This window comes from Neomonachus schauinslandi, chromosome 14, assembly GCF_002201575.2.
Source record: "Neomonachus schauinslandi chromosome 14, ASM220157v2, whole genome shotgun sequence".
Lineage (NCBI taxonomy): Eukaryota > Metazoa > Chordata > Mammalia > Carnivora > Phocidae > Neomonachus > Neomonachus schauinslandi.
Genome location: NC_058416.1, coordinates 52,462,052 through 52,484,666, shown reverse-complemented (window position 1 = coordinate 52,484,666; position 22,615 = coordinate 52,462,052). Strand labels below are relative to the sequence as shown.

General features: G+C 40.1%; 1 protein-coding gene across 1 annotated transcript in view; it reads left to right on the top strand.

The window, feature by feature from the left end:
• The window catches only part of LPIN2 (lipin 2), a 61,706-nt gene that overhangs the window by 33,208 nt on the left and 5,883 nt on the right, over positions 1-22,615 (top strand). The window contains exons 5-16 of the mRNA XM_021686042.1: positions 6,668-6,775; positions 7,430-7,556; positions 8,404-8,749; positions 12,062-12,161; positions 15,063-15,250; positions 17,268-17,361; positions 17,765-17,834; positions 18,605-18,694; positions 19,459-19,541; positions 20,533-20,677; positions 21,621-21,769; positions 22,325-22,411. Coding sequence (XP_021541717.1) covers positions 6,668-6,775; positions 7,430-7,556; positions 8,404-8,749; positions 12,062-12,161; positions 15,063-15,250; positions 17,268-17,361; positions 17,765-17,834; positions 18,605-18,694; positions 19,459-19,541; positions 20,533-20,677; positions 21,621-21,769; positions 22,325-22,411 — 1,587 coding nt within the window. The remainder of the gene's footprint in view (positions 1-6,667; positions 6,776-7,429; positions 7,557-8,403; positions 8,750-12,061; positions 12,162-15,062; positions 15,251-17,267; positions 17,362-17,764; positions 17,835-18,604; positions 18,695-19,458; positions 19,542-20,532; positions 20,678-21,620; positions 21,770-22,324; positions 22,412-22,615) is intronic.

Here is a 22,615-nt window from a genome sequence, read left to right as displayed (position 1 = left end):
ATACTGAGCACTTTTTCATGTGTCTGTTGGCCATTTGGATGTCTTCTTTGGAAAAATGTCTGTTCATGTCTTCTGCCCATTTCTTGATTGGATTCTTTGTTCTTTGGGTGTTGAGTTTGATGAGTTCTTTATAGATTTTGGATACTAGCCCTTTATCTGATATGTCATTTGCAAATATCTTCTCCCATTCTGTTGGTTGTCTTTTGGTTTTGTTGACTGTTTCCTTTGCTTTGCAAAAGCTTTTTCTCTTGATGAAGTCCCAATAGTTCATTTTTGCCCTTGCTTCCCTTGCCTTTGGCGATGTTTCTAGGAAGAAGTTGCTGCGGCTGAGGTCGAAGAGGTTGCTGCCTGTGTTCTCCTTTAGGATTTTGATGGACTCCTGTCTCACATTGAGGTCTTTCAACCATTTGGAGTCTATTTTTGTGTGTGGTGTAAGGAAATGGTCCAGTTTCATTCTTCTGCATGTGGCTATCCAATTTTCCCAACACCATTTGTTGAAGAGACTGTCTTTATTCCATTGGACATTCTTTCCTGCTTTGTCAAAGATGAGTTGACCATAGAGTTGAGGGTCCATTTCTGGGCTCTCTATTCTGTTCCATTGATCGATGTGTCTGTTTTTGTGCCAGTACCATGCTGTCTTGATGATGACAGCTTTGTAATAGAGCTGGAAGTCCGGAATTGTGATGCCGCCGGCTTTGCTTTTCTTTTTCAACATTCCTCTGGCTATGCGGGGTCTTTTCTGGTTCCATACAAATTTTAGGATTATTTGTTCCATTTCTTTGAAAAAAGTGGATGGTATTTTGATGGGGATTGCATTGAATGTGTAGATTGCTCTAGGTAGCATTGACATCTTCACAATATTTGTTCTTCCAATCCATGAGCATGGAACGTTTTTCCATTTCTTTGTGTCTTCCTCAATTTCTTTCATGAGTATTTTATAGTTTTCTGAGTACAGATCCTTTGTCTCTTTGGTTAGATTTATTCCTAGGTATCGTATGGTTTTGGGTGCAATTGTAAATGGGATCGACTCCTTAATTTCTCTTTCTTCTGTCTTGTTGTTGGTGTATAGGAATGCCACTGACTTCTGTGCATTGATTTTATATCCTGCCACTTTACTGAATTCCTGTATGAGTTCTAGCAGTTTTGGGGTGGAGTCTTTTGGGTTTTCCACATAAAGTATCATATCATCTGCAAAGAGTGAGAGTTTGACTTCTTCTTTGCCGATTTGGATGCCTTTGGTTTCTTTTTGTTGTCTGATGGCTGTGGCTAGGTCTTCCAATACTATGTTGAATAGCAGTGGTGATAGTGGACATCCCTGCCGCGTTCCTGACCTTAGGGGGAAAGCTCTCAGTTTTTCCCCATTGAGAATGATATTTGCTGTAGGTTTTTCATAGATGGCTTTTATGATATTGAGGTATGTACCCTCTATTCCTATACTCTGAAGAGTTTTGATCAAGAAAGGATGCTGTACTTGTCAAATGCTTTTTCTGCATCTATTGAGAGGATCATATCATTCTTGTTCTTTCTTTTGTTAATGTATTGTATCACATTGATTGATTTGCGGATGTTGAACCAACCTTGCAGCCCAGGGATAAATCCCACTTGGTCATGGTGAATAATCCTTTTAATGTACTGTTGGATCCTATTGGCTAGTATTTTGGTGAGAATTTTTGCATCCATGTTCATCAGGGATATTGGTCTGTAATTCTCCTTTTTGATGGGGTCTTTGTCTGGTTTTGGGATCAAGGTAATGCTGTAGGCCCGTTATATTTTTGATTGTGGAACAGCAGCTACTTGATCACTCTCGTCTGGGCCTTTGTTTCTTTTTTAAATTTTTTTTTTTTTTTAAGATTATTTATTTGAGAGAGTGAGCAGGGAGAGGGAGAGAAGCAGTCTCCCCAGTGAGTGTGGAGCCTGGCACAGGGCTCTATCTCATGACCCTGAGACGACCTGAGCTGAACCACCTGACCCACCCATGCGCCCCTGGGCCTGTTTCTTAATCTATGAAATAAGAGAATTGAACTACATGGTTGGCAAGGCTCCTTCCAGCTCAGCATCTAGATTCTAAAATAATTGGGGGGAAGATATTTAGGGTCAAAAGTATTAACAGCATATTAAACAGGTTAAAGAATCAGAAAAAAAGAATAGGAGGTCAACAACTGCTTCTGCAGTTGTGCAACGTAGAAATTAGGTGGGGTTGGGAAGTTTGCGGCTTTCAAATATCTTCCCATCCTCAGGCCCCTACACTTTAGGAAACAAATTCTGTTTCCAGAAAAATACCTAAAATTTTTTTTTCCTTATTTATTTGAGAGAGAGCGCGTGGGCAAGCACAAGCTGGCAGGGAGGGGTGTGGAGGGTCACAGGGAGAAGCAGGCTCCCCGCGGAGCAGGGAGCCTGCTGCGGGGCTCCATCCCAGAACCTTGAGATCATGACCTGAGCCGAAGGCAGACGCTTAACTGACTGAGCCACCCAGGTGCCCCCTAAAATCGGTTTTTATTTTATGTTGATAAATAGCATTCTTGCATTCTCTTTACTTTTCAAGAATTTTATTGATAATGGAATTAAGGTTAATTAAGGCTCCTTGAAGGAAGGAGGTGAAAGATGAAATCATTCTTTAGGGTTGCTATTGCACAGCTAAAAGAAACACACTGGCGAAAATTGGAGAGCTTTAAATTACACTGAGCTTTGTGTAAACTGTACCTAGTGAGTCTCTCCCTCAAGATGGACTTTGGCTTGTATATAGCATGGAAACCTTGTTTGTCCTTCCAGAGGATGGATGGATTTTTAGTGTGTATATGTATTGGAAACATTGCACCTAGGCTAAGCAGTCTTTTGGAGGGAAGAGACCTGTCAAATTAGATGGTGCTCTAGCACAATCCCAGCAGTGTTAAAAATGGAGAATTAAGGGGCGCCTGGGTGGCTCAGTCAGTTAAGTGTCTGACTTCAGCTTAGGTCATGATCCCAGAGTCCTGGGATCGAGTCCCACATCAGGCTCCTTGCTCAGGGGGGAGCCTGCTTCTCCTTCTCCCTCTGCCTGCTGCTCCCCCTGCTTGTGCTCTCTCTTTCTCTCTCTCACACACACACACACACACAAATAAATAAAATCCTTTTAAAAAATGGAGAATTAAGACCACAGCATCAGAAAGGAAATCTCTTCTTTTAATCCACCAAAGCAGATGTGTTGATAAGTTATACATGGAAGCTAAGTACAGGGAATCTAAGACTTTATAAACAGCATCTGTTGCCCTGAGGCTGCATACTTCACCCCCTGATCAATAACTGGCTTCTAGAGAACGCTCCATGTTTTTCTGTGGTGACAGGAATCTTACAGCCAGCTCCCTGCCTTTCCTCCCCTTCATTTCTTTCTTTCTTTTTTTTTTTAAAGTAGGCTCCACGCCCATTGTTGAGCCCAAAGTGGGGCTTGAATTCACGACCCTGAGATCAAGACCTGAGCTGGGATCAAGAATCAGGTACTTAACTGACTGAACCACCCAGGCACACCCTCCCCTTCATTTCTGACACAGTAGACAGAGAAATATTGCAGGGCTCCTTTCAATCCTATTATGAGGCATCTTTTATGAGAAATGTCCTATATCTAAATGCAAACTGAGATCATTAGCCACACTGAAATTTATTGACTAATAGCTGTGCTAAGGCTGAGGATAAACATTGTTTACAGAGTTAGTGATCTTCGGTCATGGTAGTTAGCAACCCCATTTATCTCTAACATACCACCAGTTAAATAGAGAAAAATTCATCTAGTCCCTCTGATTTATCCCACTTAGATAATTCATACTATTTTAGCTTCCTTTTGATTTTCTTCCTGCTTTTAAAAGATTGAGGTATAGGGGTGCCTGGGTGGCTCAGTTGGTTGAGCGGCTGCCTTCGGCTCAGGTCATGATTCCAGGGTCCTGGCCTCTCCCCCTGCTTCTGCTCTCTCTCTGTCAAATAAAGAAATAAAATCTTTAAAAAAAAAATTAAAATTAAAAATAAAAGATTGAGGTATAATTTACATACAGTAATATCCATAGAACTTAATATGCAGGTATACAATTGAGTGAATTTTGACAGTTGTATACATTATGTAACCTCTCTTGGTTTTTGAATAGAAAAGATAATTGGTTTATAAAATGGTATTAAATTTGAAGCCATGTTGAGATGCATCTGTGAATGCTGAATTGCTCTATTATATACACTTAGTATGAATTTTGGCAGCTGAACCTCCCACTTCTTCCAACCTTGACTCGGTGTTAGACTGTTTACCTTACTGCAAATTCTCTGCTATTCAGTGTTAATGTATATGTTTGTCTTGTATTTTGACATAGATGTAGTCAGTGTTCATACCGTTGTCTTCACATTCCAGTATCTACACTCCCATTTATTCTCATGTCGTGTATGTAGTTTGAGTTAATCTGTTGTGGTCAGCCTAGGCTGGTCGAATGTTCTCAGGCATGTGTACCATTTTGAAAAGCACTTAGCAAGTTTTTAGAAGTCTTAGTTTAGTTAATGAATCATAGGACTGAAGGGAACCTCAACATCAGCAACCTTTTCCATCATCTAACAGGTCTAAACTAAAGGGATTTATTTTTGTCAGAATGTGCCCAGAGAAGACCATTTCGTATCTTCCCCGGGGTTGTAAAATTCTTAATGGTGCCTGATGTCGATCTTCCTGTCTCTCTCAGTATTTTACTAAATCCAGTTTGCTGAACTCTTCTGGGTTTACTTTTTATACTACAGTGAAATATGTTCCAAAAATAAAATATTTTTAATAAGTTTCTGTGACTTTTACATAGTACTTTTTATTTTTTTTATTTTTTTTTTATTTTTTTAAAGATTTTATTTATTTATTCATGAGAGACAGAGAGAGAGAGAGGCAGAGGGAGAAGCAGGCTCCCAAGGAGCAGGAAGCCCGATGTGGGACTCGATCCCAGGACCCTGAGATCATGACCTGAGCCGAAGGCAGACGCTTAACCATCTGAGCCACCCAGGCGCCCTACATAGTACTTTTTAAAGCACTTTCAAATACATGAATAGTGTTGGGTCAGGCTGTTTTATGCTTTCAGATTTGTCAAGTAAGGACTATTCATAAGCATCTGGTTTTCCCTTTTTACAGTTTTTACCGTTTGAGTTTCATTTTTTAAAAAATAGGTATTTTTACCTAGATGTCTGCCTTTTTCTCCCCCTGAATGAGATACTATGCCAGAGTTTATCTTCTTTCTCTCAGAAAAATTAGAGTTAGGAAAACCTTAAGTTAGAAGATGCAGCTATGTGGAAAAACTATGACATGGCAGACTTAGTGGGAAAGCAGAGCACATTCAATGAGGATATAAAGGAAGAAAGGCAGTATTAAAAGTTAATAAACTGATTTCTACCTCTGTTTTTAGTTTGCCAAATTAAGTTATACAGATATTCTCATTTTACATAGAATATCTGTTCTGGTAGAATGTAGAATTTTCTATAAGAAGCTCTCAAACTGGAAAGTATAGTGCTTTCTTTACACTTTTCAGAGGTTTTCTTTGGACTTTTCTTTATACTTTACAGAGCTTTCAACATATACTGCATAAATCTCATATAGACTCTGAAATAGGACAAGTGGTTAATTTCCAACTAAAGATGAATAACTGGGGCCTACAGTGCTTCTGAGGGATGTTTTCAAGGTTATATGGCAAGTTAGTTACATTAACTGTGCAAATTCAAGAAAACCAAAGGGTGAATTAATTAAAATCTTATTAGCATTAGTTCATCCTCCTGTAGTTCTGAGGTCTCTGTATGAATCTTTAAAAGCATTTATCGTGGGGCGCCTGGGTGGCTCAGTCGTTAAGCGTCTGCCTTCGGCTCAGGTCATGATCCCAGGGTCCTGGGATTGAGCCCCACATTGGGCTACCTGCTCAGCGGGGAGTCTGCTTCTCCCTCTCCCATTCACCCTGCTTGTGCTCTCTCTCTCGCTGTATCTCTCTCTGTCAAATAAATAAAATCTTAAATAAATAAATAAATAAATAAAAGCATTTATCGTGTTTCTGTATCATCTTCCTCATAGCCCCACGTCAGGTAGATTCTAAATAAGGAGAAAGTTCTCAGCTAATTCTTGGTCCAAACAAAAAGAAAAATAAGTTCTGTGTGTTTTTAAGAGTTTTTAGGGTATTTTTGAATTTTTGAACCATAGCTCATCTTTAGCTCATAGTCTTGTATTTGCTGTAATATACAGGAGAGTATAGTGAAAGAACAAGGGCTTACTTGTTTTGAATTCAGCTACTTACTAGTTCTTTGATTTTGGGCAAATTACTAAACTTCTCTGGATCCTTGATTATTTAATACCTAAAATAGGATAGTCTTTACCTCAGATTTGTAAGGATTGGATGAAATCTACATAAAGCTTTAGTTTTCTAGCCTTTGAATCAATTACCTTGAAGGGCTGTAAAAGGGAATTTTTAATCACATCTTTTCTGTCCTTCCTGTCTATCCCATACTTCAGTAGTGATTGCAGTCGTGTATGGTGGGTGGCATCAGTGAATCCCCCTTCTCCTTCTCATTTTCCTTTTAAGAGGAGTAATTATTAATCACTTAGCCTTCTTCATTTGTATCCTCTAAACATGTGTTGGTAGATTTGGGGATATTTTTAAGCTGACATAATGTCATTGTTCCTGACTTTGTTTTTATCCTTTCACAGAGGATCTTCAAATGCTTCCTTAAAGGAAGATGAATATAAGGAACCTTTGCTCTTCCATTCTGGGGATCACTACCCCTTATCTGACGGAGACTGGTCCCCTTTAGACAAGTAAGTATTTTCAAAATTTCTCAGTTTCTTTAAGATATATTAAATAGCTTTTCTGTTATTTGACAGTAATTATATTTCTCATTTCTCTCATACAGACAACTGAATGGATATGTACTTGTAACATGAATATGTATTTTTCCTCTCAATAATTATTTTGTTCCTAAACTTGATCTCACTTAGGCTCACAGTGTAGGCCAGTGTAGATCTGCATAATCAGCATAGAATTTGGCCCTCTACAATTCTTAAAGTGTCAACTGTAACTGGATAGTGTGAAGAAACATGGAGTCACACTTTGTTCCATGTTCAAATCCAGTTTCTCTCATGTACTGTTAATTTAACCCATCTTTCTGTGCATTTCATCTCCTGTAAAATTACCTTTTTCAGTGATTTCTTGTGAGAATCAGTGGGATAATGCATATAAAGGTGTTTACAGAGAACCCAACAAGTCCTCAATAGATAACTGGTTGTTGGTGGTTTTATTATTACTAAAGAACGCACATGGAAGAAATAATTGATATTCCCTTCAATAGAGTCTTTATATTGGAAGGATAAAGTTGATATATTCAAACTTACATTTCTTTTAATCTGTCGAGCTCGCAAGACTGAAGTTCCCTGACTTAAAAGGCATCACATTTCTTTGTCCTGTGTTTATAGCCCCTATTCCCCAGCAGCAGTGTGTCCTAAGAGTGATTCAGAGCTGGAGGTGAAACCTGCCGAGAGCCTGCTCAGATCTGAGTCCCACATGGAGTGGACGTGGGGTGGGTTCCCAGAGTCCACCAAGGTACTAATGTTTACTTGCCTGTGGAGTATGTCCAGTTAAAAACCTGTGAGGTGGGTCTGTCATTGTGTAAAAGGGGGAGGGGTGATTTCTGAGCCAGCGCACGTGAATATAAATGATGGTAGTGCCCTCATGTGGTCACGTGAGGAAATCCACAGTTACCATTTTTCATAACTGCAACAGAAGGAATCCAGCATTATTTTGTGTGTGTTTCTATTTAGTAAATAATGTTGATTGTTAATTAACATTTTAATTAGGAACATTTAAAAGGTACGTAAAGGAAACTAGAATTTCCACACTTAAGTTTTAAATAGGAAGTTGATTTTATGAAAGCTTTTTTGCCAGCTCGTAATGAAAGAATTGGAAAGATACATTACTTGAGAAAGTATTTAGAACCCTCTAAGTTTTTTTTTTTTTAAAATACACATTTCCTTATATGTGTGATTTGCATTGAGACTTGACTACCCACTTTTACACTATTGTAGCAGAGCCTTGAGGTATAGTCCAAGCAGGGCTAAATTTTCATAAAGCACTCAAGTTTTATGCCTGAAAATGAATATTCTACCTCTTAGCACCTAAAAATTGTCTTATTTCCTTTGTCTTCTCCGGTGTTTAACTCTTCATAGTATAGCAGTTTGAAATAGAACTCTTTTGTGTAAATGTCATGATACTGAACAAAAAGCAGTTATTTTTCCCACTTCTTAATTATGAAATGTCTCACACATACAAAATCATGTTTACCAAATGTGTTTTTATAAATAAAATGAATACATTTACCTGCATCCAGCTTAAGAAATAGATTATAACAGATACCTTTGAAGGTAGTTTAAACAATTAAACTTTTTTTTAGGTCAGCAAAAGAGAGAGATCTGACCATCATCCTAGGACAGCTACAATTACACCGTCAGAAAATACCCATTTTCGGGTAATTCCCAGTGAGGACAACCTCATAAGTGAAGTTGAAAAAGATGCTTCCATGGGAGAAATGGTCTGTACCATAGTGAAACCCAAACCTAGAGCCCTGTGTAAGCAGATGAGTGGTGCAACTTCTGCTGCAGAACTTCTCGAACCTCCCCTGGAGCCTCCTCAGATTTCATCTATGTTAGATGCAGACCACCTTCCTAACCCGTCATTAGTGGAGGCCCCCTCAGAATCAAAACCTGCAGCGAAAGTAGACTCGCCATCAAAGAAGAAAGGTAATCATTTGTTTGAATTGGCATCAGGTACTGTAAATTTACATGATAAGTTATTTCAGTATTTCAGATGATACATGATGGCTGCCTTTGTAGTGGTACTCCCCTGACCAGAGCCTAGCACACACTGTGAGGATTGCTTATTTAATGGGGCTTCCCCACTGCACTATGGATTCTACTGAAGCAGGACTCTCACTTCGTCCTGCTCTCTCCTGACTGCTCAGTACACCCTTGGGAGGCATTTATTGAAAAAGTTAATGAGCATGTTCAAATCAGTGAATGCATAAAATTAACCATTTTATTGACAAAGTATGCCAATAAAGTGGAATCCCCCAAAAATTATATGTTCAAAAAGAAAAAATTAGATGAGAGAAAAATGTTTTCACCTGAAACATCTGGTTAGTGGAGGCCAAATTAAGTCCACTTTTTTTCCAATAACATGGGATATAAATAAATGTACACTAATTTTTAGTATGTGTTCTCTTCTTTCATTGATTATTGCCCTCTAAAACATAACAGATCGGGTCCGACTCTTGGCTCAACAGCTCTGTCTCACTTTTGGAATATAAGTTTAATAAATCAGAACATTCTTACTATTTAAAAATACAAAGTTTGTCCATTGACATTTTTTAGTACAGTAGGAGCCAGAATATACTGTCTGAACACTGGTCTTGGACCCTATTTTTTTTAGGGAAGTAAAACCTTACCTGAAAATTGCAAATACACCAAAGGTTAAATAATCACAAACTGAATAAATAACCACTATAGGTATGGACCTTCAGAGTCACTTGGAAAGAACTTAGTCAAGAGAAAGAAGTATGATTTCAGTCATAAGTGGAATTTAAGAAACAAAACAGATGAACATAGGGGAAGGGAAGGAAAAATAAGACAAACAGAGAGGGAGACAAACCATAAGAGACTCTTAACTATAGGAAACAAACAGGGTTGCTGGAGGGGATGTGAGTGGGGAGATGGAGTAACTGGGTGATGGACATTAAGGAGGACACTTGATGGAATGAGCACCGGGTCTTATAGGCAACTGATGAATCACTAAATTCTACCTCTGAAACTAATAATACACTATATGTTAATTAAATTGAATTTAAATTTTTTAAAAAAGAACGTATTTCAAATAAAAGAATTTGGGGCGCCTGGGTGGCTCAGTCGTTAAGCATCCGCCTTCGGCTCAGGTCATGATCCCAGGGTCCTGGGATCGAGCCCCGCATTGGGCTCCCTGCTCTGCGGGAAGCCTGCTTCTCCCTCTCCCACTCCCCCTGCTTGTGTTCCCTCTCTCGCTTTGTCTCTGTCAAATAAATAAAATCTTTTTTAAAAAATAAATAAAAATGAAAGAATTTGACTCTCAAGGATTTTTGTGGCCAAATGTGATCGTCCAGCTGATGATCCAGCTTACCTTGGTACCTGCTCTTTCGTAGCTCAGCACCTTTGCAACCAAAGGCCCATAACCATGTGTTCTAAGAACTGGTAAGGAGGAAAATCTAGTTTTCAGGGTGAATATTCTGTTTCAGTCTAGAAAATAATGACCCCCTATTCCTACCCCATGGTAATCCCTGGGGGAAATAATGACCCCCCCCCCCATTCTTTGCATGTAGTATGGAACTGACCAGATAGGAACCCTGAGTGGTTTCTACCATTCATTTGGCCTCATTCTTTTTCCCCCCAGCTTTTTATTATCAAGTTTTATACATATTTGCTTTCTTCTCTCTCTCCACTTACACAGTTTTTTATTGTTCTAAACCATTTGAAAACAGTTTGCAGGTATTATGATACTTCACCTTTAAATACTGTAAGATACACCTTTGAAGAATAAGACCACTGCATAACCCACAGGACCATTGCCATCTGGAAGAATTCATATTCGTGTTTCCCCCAATGTGCCAAGAAAAGCTTTAGCTGTTTTTTGTTTTTGTTTTTTTTTTTTTCTTCCCAAACCAAGATGTCATCAAGGTTCACATGTTGCACTTGGTTCTTGTGTTTAACCTTTTTTTAATTTAGAACAGCCCTGCCCACACACATACTCCCTCACTCTCCTACACACACACCACTGCACCTCTTTCCCCCTCTGCACCCATGATACTGACCTTTTCAAGAGCCCAGCCAATTCTCTTGGATGCTTTCTCACATTCTGGATGTATCGTTTTTTTTTCAAGGTGACATCCCCGTATTTCCTTAAATTGGAGGTTAGCTCTAGAACAACACTGCCCAATAGAAACGCAATGTGAGCTGCATATGTCATTTTAAATCTTCTCACATTAAAAAAAAAAGTGAAATTAAGTTTAGTAATATATTCTGAGCTAGTAAGTCCAAACTATTATAATTTTAACATGTAATCAATATAAAAATTGAGATACTTTACATTTTTTTATAGTAAGTCTTAAATCTCGTGTGTGTTTTACACATTTTTTTTTTAACACATTTTATACACCTCACTTCAGACTTGGACACTGGTGACTTAACTGTAGTGGGCAGTACAGATTTAGAGGCTTAATTAGATTTGGGTTTAACATTGTTTATTTTTTGAGTTGAAGATTACCTCTGGGATATATTGAGTACTTGTATCTCATAATGTCCCACTACTAGAGATTCTAAATGTGACCACTTCTTTAAGGTGTTGTCTGCCAGATTTATCCATTGTAAAGCATTTTTGTCCTTTTGCAGTCAGAAGGTAATGCTTGGTGATACTTCGGCACCGTGTGACTCCTGTTTCTAGCAACTCTTCCCTCACAGTTTTAGAATAATGACCTCTTTCTCAGTGCCAGTGATTTCATCAAGTTTGGTCATGCTTATTCATACTCCAAGAAAATTTCATCATGAAATCTAAATGATTCAGGGGCTAGGATTATTCATGTAACAGCACATGAAAGAAGAAGTTAGCATGTGTTTATTGTGCAACTGTTACGTGTATAACACCGAATTTCTCTTTCATTGGCATGGATGGAACCAACACAAGGAAAAGTTTAATTGACACCTTTAAAAATAAAAACACAGTTGAGATGCCTAGGTAGCTCAGTGAGTCAGGTGTCTGCCTTCTGCTCGGGTCATGGTCCTGGAGTCCTGGGATCAAGCCCTGCGTCGGGCTCCCTGCTGAGCAGGGTAGTCTGCTTCTCCTTCTCCCTCTTTCTCGTGCTCTCTTTCTCTTGCTCATTCTCTCTCTCAAATAAAATCTTTAAAAATTAAATAAAATGCAGTTTGAATCGTGGTTGGTCTTATTGTTTGTAAACCTTTGTTTTCTTGAAGAGTTGTAAATGAAGAATAGCTTAAGTTCTTACCTCTGATGCATTTTTCTTATAAAAATAGGGGTCCACAAGAGAAGCCAGCACCAGGGACCTGATGATATTTACCTGGATGACTTAAAGGCTCTAGAACCTGAAGTTGCAGCCCTCTATTTCCCTAAGAGGTAGTGTATTTCTTAGATGTTGAAGGGTGAATAGCTGTGACATATAATGGCTGTTTCTGAAGCAAAACATTCTGAGACAAAGGAGCAAGGTTATGGTGATCTTTAGCTAAGTTGGATGATTTCTTCAGATTTTGGGGAATTCAAAAATGTGTGTTGTTTGTAGTGATTTGAAACTAATAATTTACCTATTTATAAAGAAATTTTCAGTATAATGAGAGGAGGTATACTAGTTAAACCTATGTAACGATATACCAATGGTTATGACTTCAGATTAGCAAATCTTACCAGTTATTAATGCAAACTCCACATGCTTGGGAAAGTTCATTAGCATTATTTCGTTTATTATGTGTTTTAAAGGTAATATATCTTTATTCAGAAACATTTTACAAAGAATGCCTGCACTCCTTCAGTGAGTCTGAGTTCCCAGGCTTTTTCTGAACTTGGGCTGGGCCCAGTGAGACACCATTCCAGCTGATCTGTGCACCCCGCATTTTCCCTAGAGCTCTCACCATTTGTCACCCCCCACACGATTTTCCCCTTTAAATACCTATAAAACCTCAGATACAGTGTATTTGTACAATTTTCCTAAGTTCATTTCCATCCTTAGGGAAATTCCATTGTAAGACTCTGTGATTACAAAAAACAATTTACTTTTTCCCCACGGAAGGTATGGTTTGAATATACTGAGCTATAGGCAAACATAATTAAGCACTTTTAAATAAGTTATTGAAAAACATATTAAGTTTTTATTTTAAAATGGAAAATGGGGTGGATATGATATTTAATTTTTTTTATAGATATTTTTGGAAGGTCCTTAAAACTCTTTCCTAGCTCTCTACCCTAAATTTGTCTTAAAATATCTTCTTCACATAAAGTAATAGTTGGGTTTTTAAGGTGAAAGAACTGGAAGTGCTCTATTTTTTTTTTATAAGAAAGTTAAAAATGTAAGCTTAGAATTACCACCTTCTTTCAGATTTCACAGTCCTTATTTATTGATATTCCAAGGATTGATTTCTTAGTTTCCCTTTTAAAAAATGGGGAGAGATTGATTAAGAAATGAGAGTGAAATGCAGTGGAACTTTACTATGACGTATTATAATTTGACTGCCTAAGGTCATTGCCCATTCACCAAGTTAAGATTATTCCTTCCTGAACAAATTATTTCTTGAGACATTTCATGAATACTTAAAGGTAGTGAGACTGATGTAATGCTTATCAGCATTTGTTTTATAATTGTCATGATCCATGTCATCTTGATTAAGTATCCAGTATTTGTAATTATAGCTAAACATTAATATAGATCACACCACTCTTGTAGATTTGGCAACATGTTGAGTCAGATGGCATCCTCCAAGTATTTAGAAGTTACATTGGTTAGGATAACACCAGCTGCCCTGACAAAACGCAGGACCTCAGTGGCTTACCACAGTAGAAGTTTATTTCTTGCTCGTATGATATTCCAGTGCTGATGTTTGGTGCCAGGCACCTTACACCCAGGGATTCAGGAGCACAAGCTTTTCTTCCATCTTGAGGCTCCACCATTCTCTTAGAGTCTCCACAGGGAAAAGAGAAAGGCTCACACGGGAGTTTTCAGGAGCCAGGTTTGGGAAGGGCACAGTACACCCTTTCTGTCCACATCTAAAAATTCGGTCATATGGTCACTTGGCCACATCTGACTACAAGGGGACCTAGCCATGGGCCCAGGAGAAAGCAGAAACATCCCAGTCTTCTGTTTGTGTTTTACCCAGGGGTCAGCCTCACCCCCTGACGCCAACATAACAGGTTTTGCTGCTTTACAGCAGCTTTGGCTTTTTCACCACTTCCAGTGAGAAGAACATTCTGTTAGGATCTAATTAATCTCAATATTTTGGACTGGGTGTGCATTGCTATTAAGAAAGAAATTTCCAGAAACCTAAATCTTGTGTTGGTTCAAATGCAAAACCTAATAGCTTTGGAAGCTGCTTTCTATTTATGGCCTATCCATACTTTGCTGCCACCTGCTGCTCAAATTTGAGAGTTTTTTTCTAAAGATCATAAAACTTCACTGGATCACATAACATTAAGTATATTGGCTTTTTGAATAAAATAAAAGAATTTGAAATTTTTAGAACATTGTGACATTAAATGTCCATTCAAAGAATGTGGAGCAGTAAACAGTCATGAATAAGAAACTTGCACCATTTCCTGTTCCTTTTCATTCAGATTTATGCTCCATTACAAAATTTCCCTCAAGATCATCTTTTAAAAACCTGGCTTCGATGCCTTTACCATCTAGAAAAATGAAAATATTGAATAACTTCACCTTTAGTCCTGAACCTCACTAGTGTAAGAATAGTTTATTTCTCAAAATCTTTGTTTGAAGGTAGGTCTACCCTCCTGAGATTCTCTCTTGTTTAATTTCTCTGTTCTATTTTGCGAAGTAACAAATGAATTTAGAAAAACCTAGACAGCTCTGAACTATAGTAATTTTCTACAGGATGTATATAGTACCACAGCTTTTTCTAGGAAGTTAGGATCAAAGGTTTCCAAACATCAGATTTTTCTTAATTACTCCGTCATTTTCATCATGGAAGTGTAAATAAATGGTTATAAGTCTTTTACTCCTTTAATTAAAATCAGAAAGGCTGTAGTTGAAAAGTTTGTCTTACTGGGAATGACTGTAGTGATTTTTGTGACATATTTACTGTATTCACAGTTAATTCTTCAGTGCTGTTAGGTTATTTTTAATGTCATTTATGATACGATTCTAAACTCTACCCTAAGGTGTGTCTGTGGGTCAGTCTGATCCTTTTTTAAGGGGATATATTATTTGGTTCAAGCCCCCAGAGAACCATGTAATAAGCTACGAATACAAGAAGTTGCAATAAGGCAAATCCTTTTCTCCCCGTCCGCTGCCCACAGTGAATCGGACCCTGGCTCCCGGCAGTGGCCTGAGTCTGACACGCTCTCTGGCTCCCAGTCCCCACAGTCCGTGGGAAGTGCAGCTGCAGATAGCGGCACCGAGTGCCTCTCAGATTCTGCCATGGACTTGCCTGATGTCACCCTCTCCCTTTGTGGGGGTCTCAGTGAGAACGGAGAAATTTCCAAAGGTATGTCGAGCAATTGTGGCTTGTCTTCACTGGAGAAAGCAGCCTGGTCATCATTTGATAGAAAACCTGCTGGTTAGCCATCTCAGGGTATTAAATTCTTGAATGAACTTGTGCAGGTAACAGATACCTCCCTTTAATATCAGACCTTTAGCCCCTCATTTTAAGGTACCTCGTAGGGGTTGACCTTACAAATAAATGGCTTGGGTGAGTTGAGAATGCCTTGCAGGCACTCATTTCACTTGAAGAGGGAGCGTTTTCAGGCTGCCCTGTTGGCAGAGCGGTCAGGGTCAGCTCACGCTGTGTCCATTTTCTCATCTATGAAGTTGAAATGTGTGTGGGCTGGGTCCCAGCTGCCCTCCTGGAAAGCGCTGGGCTTGAGACATCAGAGTAGGGCCTGAAGTTATGGAAAATTAATTGTCCATTGAGGAAATAGTCCTTCTAGTAAGAAGAAGGGGTTACTTTCTGTCTCAGTCTTGAGACTTGGCCCCGGAAAGTACCGTTGCTCCAGAGAAAGGAAGGATCTTTAGCGGAGCCAATTCAGATGACTCGGTAGGTCAAGCAGTCGTGTGTATCTTTCCCAAGTTCTTTGGCCTTTCTGGCTTTGCCTTCCTTTGTAACCTAAATTCTTCTTCATATTTTCTCAGTTTGGCTGGTGGCCCCTGATTGATTTTCCTCTAAGGAAAGATTTTCCTTCCACAACTTCTCTCCCTCTCAGAGCAGCTGAAGTCCTGTGTTTGGCAGACTGGCTGCCCTGAGTGTTACAATTGTGCTTTGCTGAATCTTTCTCTTTTTAAAGGTCACAGGGCGGGGGCACCTGGGTGGCTAAGTCGTTAAGCGTCTGCCTTTGGCTCAGGTCATGATCCCAGGGTCCTAGGATGGAGCCCCACATCGGGCTCCCTGCTCGGCGGGAAGCCTGCCTCTCCGTCTCCCACTCCCCCTGCTTGTGTTCCCTCTCTCGCTGTGTTTCTCTCTGTCAAATAAATAAAATCTTTAAAAGAAATAAAGGTCACAGGGCGCTCATTATGCCTCTTTCTTCTCCATCTCTTAATTCTATTTGTTTTATTATTTGCAAGAAATTAAGAGTCTGTTATGGCCAATAGCTCTTAATCCTCATAAGCCTTCACTTTAAAAATTATAGGTGGGGGGTGGAATGGAAAATACACAGTTACATAAACTATAAGATTTACACTTAACAAATCCTGCCTAAGTTACCCAGATTTTTTTTATTGGAGGAGGCAGAAATGGCAAGTAAAAGTAATATACACATCACCAGGAGGAAAAATCCTGGTGAGAAAATTCTCTGTTAGCCTAGATCTACTAGAGTGCAAGTTTAGGAACAGAGCACACAGATTCATGCAGAATCCTCATTCATTTCTTGAGAACTTTGGGATTCATTTCTTGACAGACCCTAAACTAAATTCTGATGTGTGTTTTTTAGGTTTTTTTTTCCTCCAAGCAATTGTAAAATGTTTTGTTTTTCTAATGTAGCATGCACTTAAAGATGTAAGATCCCCATGAATATTCCCTAGTTACACAGTTGCCTGCTAGTAAAGTTTGTCTGTGTTAAGAATGAAACTGCAGTTTTCATTAGTTCGAGAGAGTGTGTGTATGCACACGTGTCTTTGTGTCTTCATCTCTCTTTCTCTCTCCTCTCCCCCTCCGCCGTCCCCCGCCCCCGCCACATCTGTAATCTATTTTCCTGAAAGTCTCTGGCATATCCCTCCTATGTTTCTTTTGTTGTTGTTGTGGTTTTGTGGGGTTTTTTGTGGCTTTTTGTTTTTTTTTTAACTGCGGGAGGAGTGGTGGAAGAGGGGAAGGATAGAAAAAGGAGAAGTGTTCCTTCTTGTCCTGGATAAAAAAAAATGTGTCTGATACTTTGCTTTTGATGAATGTAAAAAAGGGTTTTTTTTAAAGGACTCATTTTATCCTATAGTTCCTTCAACATAGAGTTGTGATAATCTCATTTAGGAATTTATGTAATCTCTAACCAAAGGATCATTATTATTTTACATTGCAGAAAAATTCATGGAGCATATCATTACTTATCATGAATTTGCAGAAAACCCTGGGCTTATAGACAATCCTAACCTTGTAATACGGATATATAACCGGTAAATACTCCTGCTTTTGTAATTGTTGAATACTCTTGCAGAGTTTTTTTCAGAGTGCTCTTTTTAACTGTTACAGTTTTCTTGCCATAAAATGTGCCATCTCCCATAAATGGACTAGTGACTTTGAAGTGAAAGAGAAGCCTCAACCTTATTTTTCAGTGAAGTATTGAAATATATCTTAGATATTTTACTGGATCTCTGCTCAGAGAAGTTTGGCTTGAAGCAAAGGTCATTCATGTGACAAAAAATTTAGCTGATCATCTCGTCACTGAAAAGAATAAGGAATTTTATGTTGTTTCTACGCCCATCCTCTTTTCTCTCTCCCTCCCTCTCTTCCCCTTTCTTTTCTCTCTCACTCTCTTCCTTCTCTGTGTAATGGTTTTGCACAATTTTTATTCCACAGTTACTATAACTGGGCTTTGGCTGCTCCCATGATCCTTAGCTTGCAAGTATTCCAGAAGAGTCTGCCAAAGGTGAGATGATCCACCATTTCGTTTCCTTTTTAAAACTATCTATAGCATAAGATATTTAGAAACATCCATATGTGCATATTTCTAAACTGGGTACTATTCAGAGTTTTGTTTAAAATTAATATTAGAGAAGATCTAAAGAGTTCTTTGTGCCCACTCAAACTATCTTATGCCCAAAATCTAGGAAATTTGCTGGGCTGCCATATCTTTGTCATTTTTCTTAGGTATTTATACTGGTTTCTGACTGGGTATAAATGTTGAGAGATTTTATTGTTAGCTAAATACAGAATGAAAAAAAAAATTCCTCATTAATATGGAAAGAAGCAGCAAGAAGAAGGTGATGTGGCCACCAGAAGTGTGACATCAGTGTGATTGGGTCAGATTGTGGCTAATAAGTCTAGTATGTAAAACCTGAAAGTTCTAAATTTGTCTATCAGCCTAGTTGGTCTTCAGAACTCATAAGAACATGTTTTCCAAGGGTAAAGAAATGAGAGCAGCCCACCTGGCAGCACCCCCCCCCCCCCCCCCACCCGCCTGCTCCTCTATAGCCAGACGACCCAGTCTCCTACCACAGACCCGCCACGAAGCTGCACCATCACAAAAGAGGACTGCCTGCCTTTCGGAGGTGTTACAGACTCTAGAGGACTTGGGGAGGTGTGGAGAATGTTGCTCACATTCCATGATAAGGCACCATCCTACAGGCTGATGGTAGAAAGTAGTTGGGTCTTTATGACAGACAGATGGCTAGACTGACCCAAGTTGATCATTTCCAGGCCACAGTCGAGTCCTGGGTCAAAGATAAGATGCCAAAGAAGTCTGGTCGCTGGTGGTTTTGGCGTAAGAGAGAAAGCATGACGAAACAGGTAACTGACCTGGAGGAGGTAATTTGTTCCATGGGCTGAAAAGAAGTGATTCTTTGATTTATTCAAAAAACCTTTTTGCCAAGCACAAGAAAGTCAGTTTGGACTATATAATACTCTGTTACAATAGTAAGAGTCCCCATTTTTGAACAGTGAGATGTGGAGGTACCATGCTAGACGCTTTATTTTACCCTCACCTTCACTGTAGCCCGGCAGTACAGATGTCTGAGCTCCCACTTTACAGGCAAAGAAACTGGGGCGCAGAGAGGTGAAGTCGCTTCACCCAGCGCACACAACTGGAGAGGGTTGGAGCTAGGGTTTGGCCGAGAGTCCAGCTCCAAAGCCTGTGTGTTTCCGCTTTGCTCACCACATTATCTTCCAGACAGAAACAAGAGCTTGTTCTTCTCCCAAGGAGGAGATGGCGGTGGCAGTGGCATCAGTGACTTGCATTCTGTAGTACCGGTGTCCCTGGCACAGACTAATGAGTGTGGGCCTGTCGAATTCTATTCTGTGACTTGAAATAGTGCCCTTTTAAAATTTTCACTTGGGGCTTTGTGTACTGACAGCTTTTTGCATAGCAGCATGTGACTTCTGTCTCAGATTTCTGTCCTTTGGCTCAAAGTAGAGAAAGTCTATTTCTTAAGCATTTTTAAGTTGTGGATTCAGAAAACCATTTTGCTCACTCCTGGAGAGGGCTGCTGAGACATTTTTACCTGTCAGTCGCTGGGAGGGAAAAATTGCACATTGCCGTTATTCTCTTGTTTTAGCTGCCAGAGGCCAAGGAAGGGAGATCTGATGTGCCGCCGACCAGTGACCTGGCATCGAGTGCTAAGGAGCCAGCCAGTGGCAGGTGGGGCGCCCTGTCTTTCCTCTGGGCTCACAGGACTTGGGCTATTTAGCCGTTGTATTCAAATTGATTTTGACAGTTTTGTTTAATTTCTAGTCAGAAATCTCTTTCTCTTATGGACAACCATGACAGTGAGTGGCTTGTTGGTGCATAACTTCTGCTTTTCTAAAAAAGATAACCAGCTCAGAGGAGTAAATATACCCATCACTGCTTTTTAAATGTCTTGCTCCCATCCTGGAGCCATGGAATCAGATGCCTGCGAAATGGAGGCCTCTGGGAAGGGATCTTGAGGAGCCTTAAGATGTGCTGTCCCTGGCCCCTGCTCCCTGGCTTCCTGTCAGGCGCAAAAGGGAGATGCAGAAGAGTTTAAAGATGCACCTGACTGGCTCAGTTAGTAGAGCACGTGAGTCTCAATCTCAGGGTCATGAGTTCCAGCCCCCGCACCCCACTGTTGGATATACAGATTGCTGGATATATAGATTGGCTGGCCCTGAAAGAAGGTGCCACCATGCATCCTGTTCTCGTTCCTGCTGTTCTTGTACTTCACCAACCAGATTCTTTCCTTTTCCCACTCCAGCTCTTTAATTCAGTAGTTGGTCTAAGCCTGAGCATTCATTTTCTTGCTCTTTGCCCTCTTTTGTTAAAGGGGTTATATCAAATCTTTTTTATTCTTAAAATCTGTGTAAGTAATTACATTTTCTGCAGTTTGCATCTTTTGAAACATCCATATCTTTTCAACAAGAGTCAGTAGACCTAGTAGCATTCACCAGTCATAGCAGAAGATAATCAGTCATGGCCAGACTGTCACTGTTGGCTAGTCATGAGAGCGAGGAGGAGGATGGCCTTCTCACTTCATGATAGGAATACTCTGGAAACAGAGGAAACAACTCTTCCAAACCCTAGAATGGATTTAGGATCTCTTTTTGATCCTAAATGAAAAGCTCTTAGTAAAATGCCCTGCTGCCTCTTGAGTAACTGGATTGCTGTTGAATAGGCCGGCTGAGGATGACTCATCGAGTGATGAGGGGTCACAGGAGCTCGAAGAGTCCATCAAAGTGGACCCTGTTCCCACAGAGCCCCCAAGCCATGCCGGCACAACCTCATATAAGAAGTCTCTTCGACTCTCTTCGGACCAGATTGTGAGTCGTGTGTGATCCGTGTGGATCCAGTCAGCTTATTTTAGTAACTGTTTAATTAGCCATGCTTCCTCTTCTGTCCATGCTATCCCAACCCCTGCACACAGGACACTGTGTGTGCTCATGTAAACGCTCACACACAGTAGGACAGCGTCTCCCTCCCTGGGGATCACCTGGGGAACCTGGGACGTGGACCCCAGACCTCCCACATCAATTTCTAGGAATGAGCCAAGGGATCTGTATTTTTAACCTGTTTCCCAGATGAATCTTGCCCAGCCAGCCCATCACTGGGCCATACACTGTCCTTTAGGAGCCACAGAGAAATTGCCTTTTCTTATTTAGGTGCAGTTTCCTCTTTCCTGTTTGTTTCCCACCCCTTTTCCCCTGTTTTCAGTTTGAAATGGTCTTGCTGTGTCCTAGGGTATGGAGGAAGAGCAGAGACGTTTGGTTTCTTGGGGGAATCAGAAATATCTCTTAGAATTCCAGAACATCATTCAGGCAGTGGCTCCCTCAGCTTCTTGTAAGCAAGCTCTGCATGCGGTGCTGGGCTGGGTGCATGCCAGCGCAACAGAAACCATCCTGCCTTGAGCTGAGGCCCTGAAACACTGGTGGTGATTTTGTAAATATTCAGACTCTGGTTGTAAACTGTTTTCAGCTGATTTTTTTTTCCTTTTTATTATTACAATAATCATATTTATGTATTTCTTTCCTATACATCCCCCTACACACACACACACACACACTATACATTTACTCACACACACACACACCTATATTTTAGAGATTAAGATCCTTTTTCGCTTAACATTATATCTTAGCAATCTCTCAATGACTACATATTATTGGAAACTTTTACTTGTTGCATATAATTCCATCAAAGTGATATACCGTTATTTTCAAAATTATCCTTCTATGATTTTCTTTATTCTCTTACTTTTTATAAAAGGCAAAACTGAAGCTCCAAGATGGCCCAAATGATGTTGTGTTTAGTATTACAACCCAGTATCAAGGTACCTGCCGCTGTGCAGGAACCATTTACCTGTGGAACTGGAATGACAAGGTCATCATTTCTGATATTGATGGAACGATAACCAAGTAAGCCACGGGCCCATGATGGGCAGCAGCAGGCAAGGCGCAGGCTGCTCTGCAATGGGGGGTGGGATCAGGGGGGTCCCTCCTTGGCCTCCATCAGGAAGTTTTTAAAACTCTCTGCACTGAGACTTGCATGCTAAGGTCACACGTGGTCACACACAGGGTCATTCTGTGGATGGAGAAGATGGGTGGAGGCATACAAATTAACATAGAAGATAACTTTTGGAAAGCTTTAGTTATTTGGTCTCCAAGTTCTGGCATTAAAATTTTAAAAAGTAAGAAGGTGTTGCGATTAGGGAGGAAAAAAAGAGGATGTGTGATTGTAAATTATCTCTGAAAATGAACATCTGGCTTCTACTTTCAGAAGTTCCGCGGTGGGTGGGTGTGCACGGGACTGCCTCGCTGTGGCACAAGCCATGACAAAGTTGCCCTCGTAGATTAGATTGTCCCCCGACCCTGCCTCTACCGGATGGTTTTTAGCAGCTGGTATTTAAATAGGAAAACACTTGGCCTTGTGTGCTTTGTTCCTGTTACCATTTCCTATTTCTACCCTTTCAGGTCTGATGCTTTAGGGCAGATTCTTCCACAGCTGGGTAAAGACTGGACTCATCAGGGTATAGCAAAGCTCTACCATTCCATCAACGAGTAGGTATCCCGTCCCACTTGTCCACGTGCTCGAGTAGCCTCACACGAAGAAAAGCGTCAGCCACCATTTGTGGAACATGAGCTGTGTGCTAATCATTGTGTTACATGTCTCAGTCGTCTCCTCTCCGCTGCACAGTGCTCAGAGTTGTAGGCGTTACCTGTATCTATAGTTCTAGCTATCTTGGGGGGGGGAGGTGCTTCGCT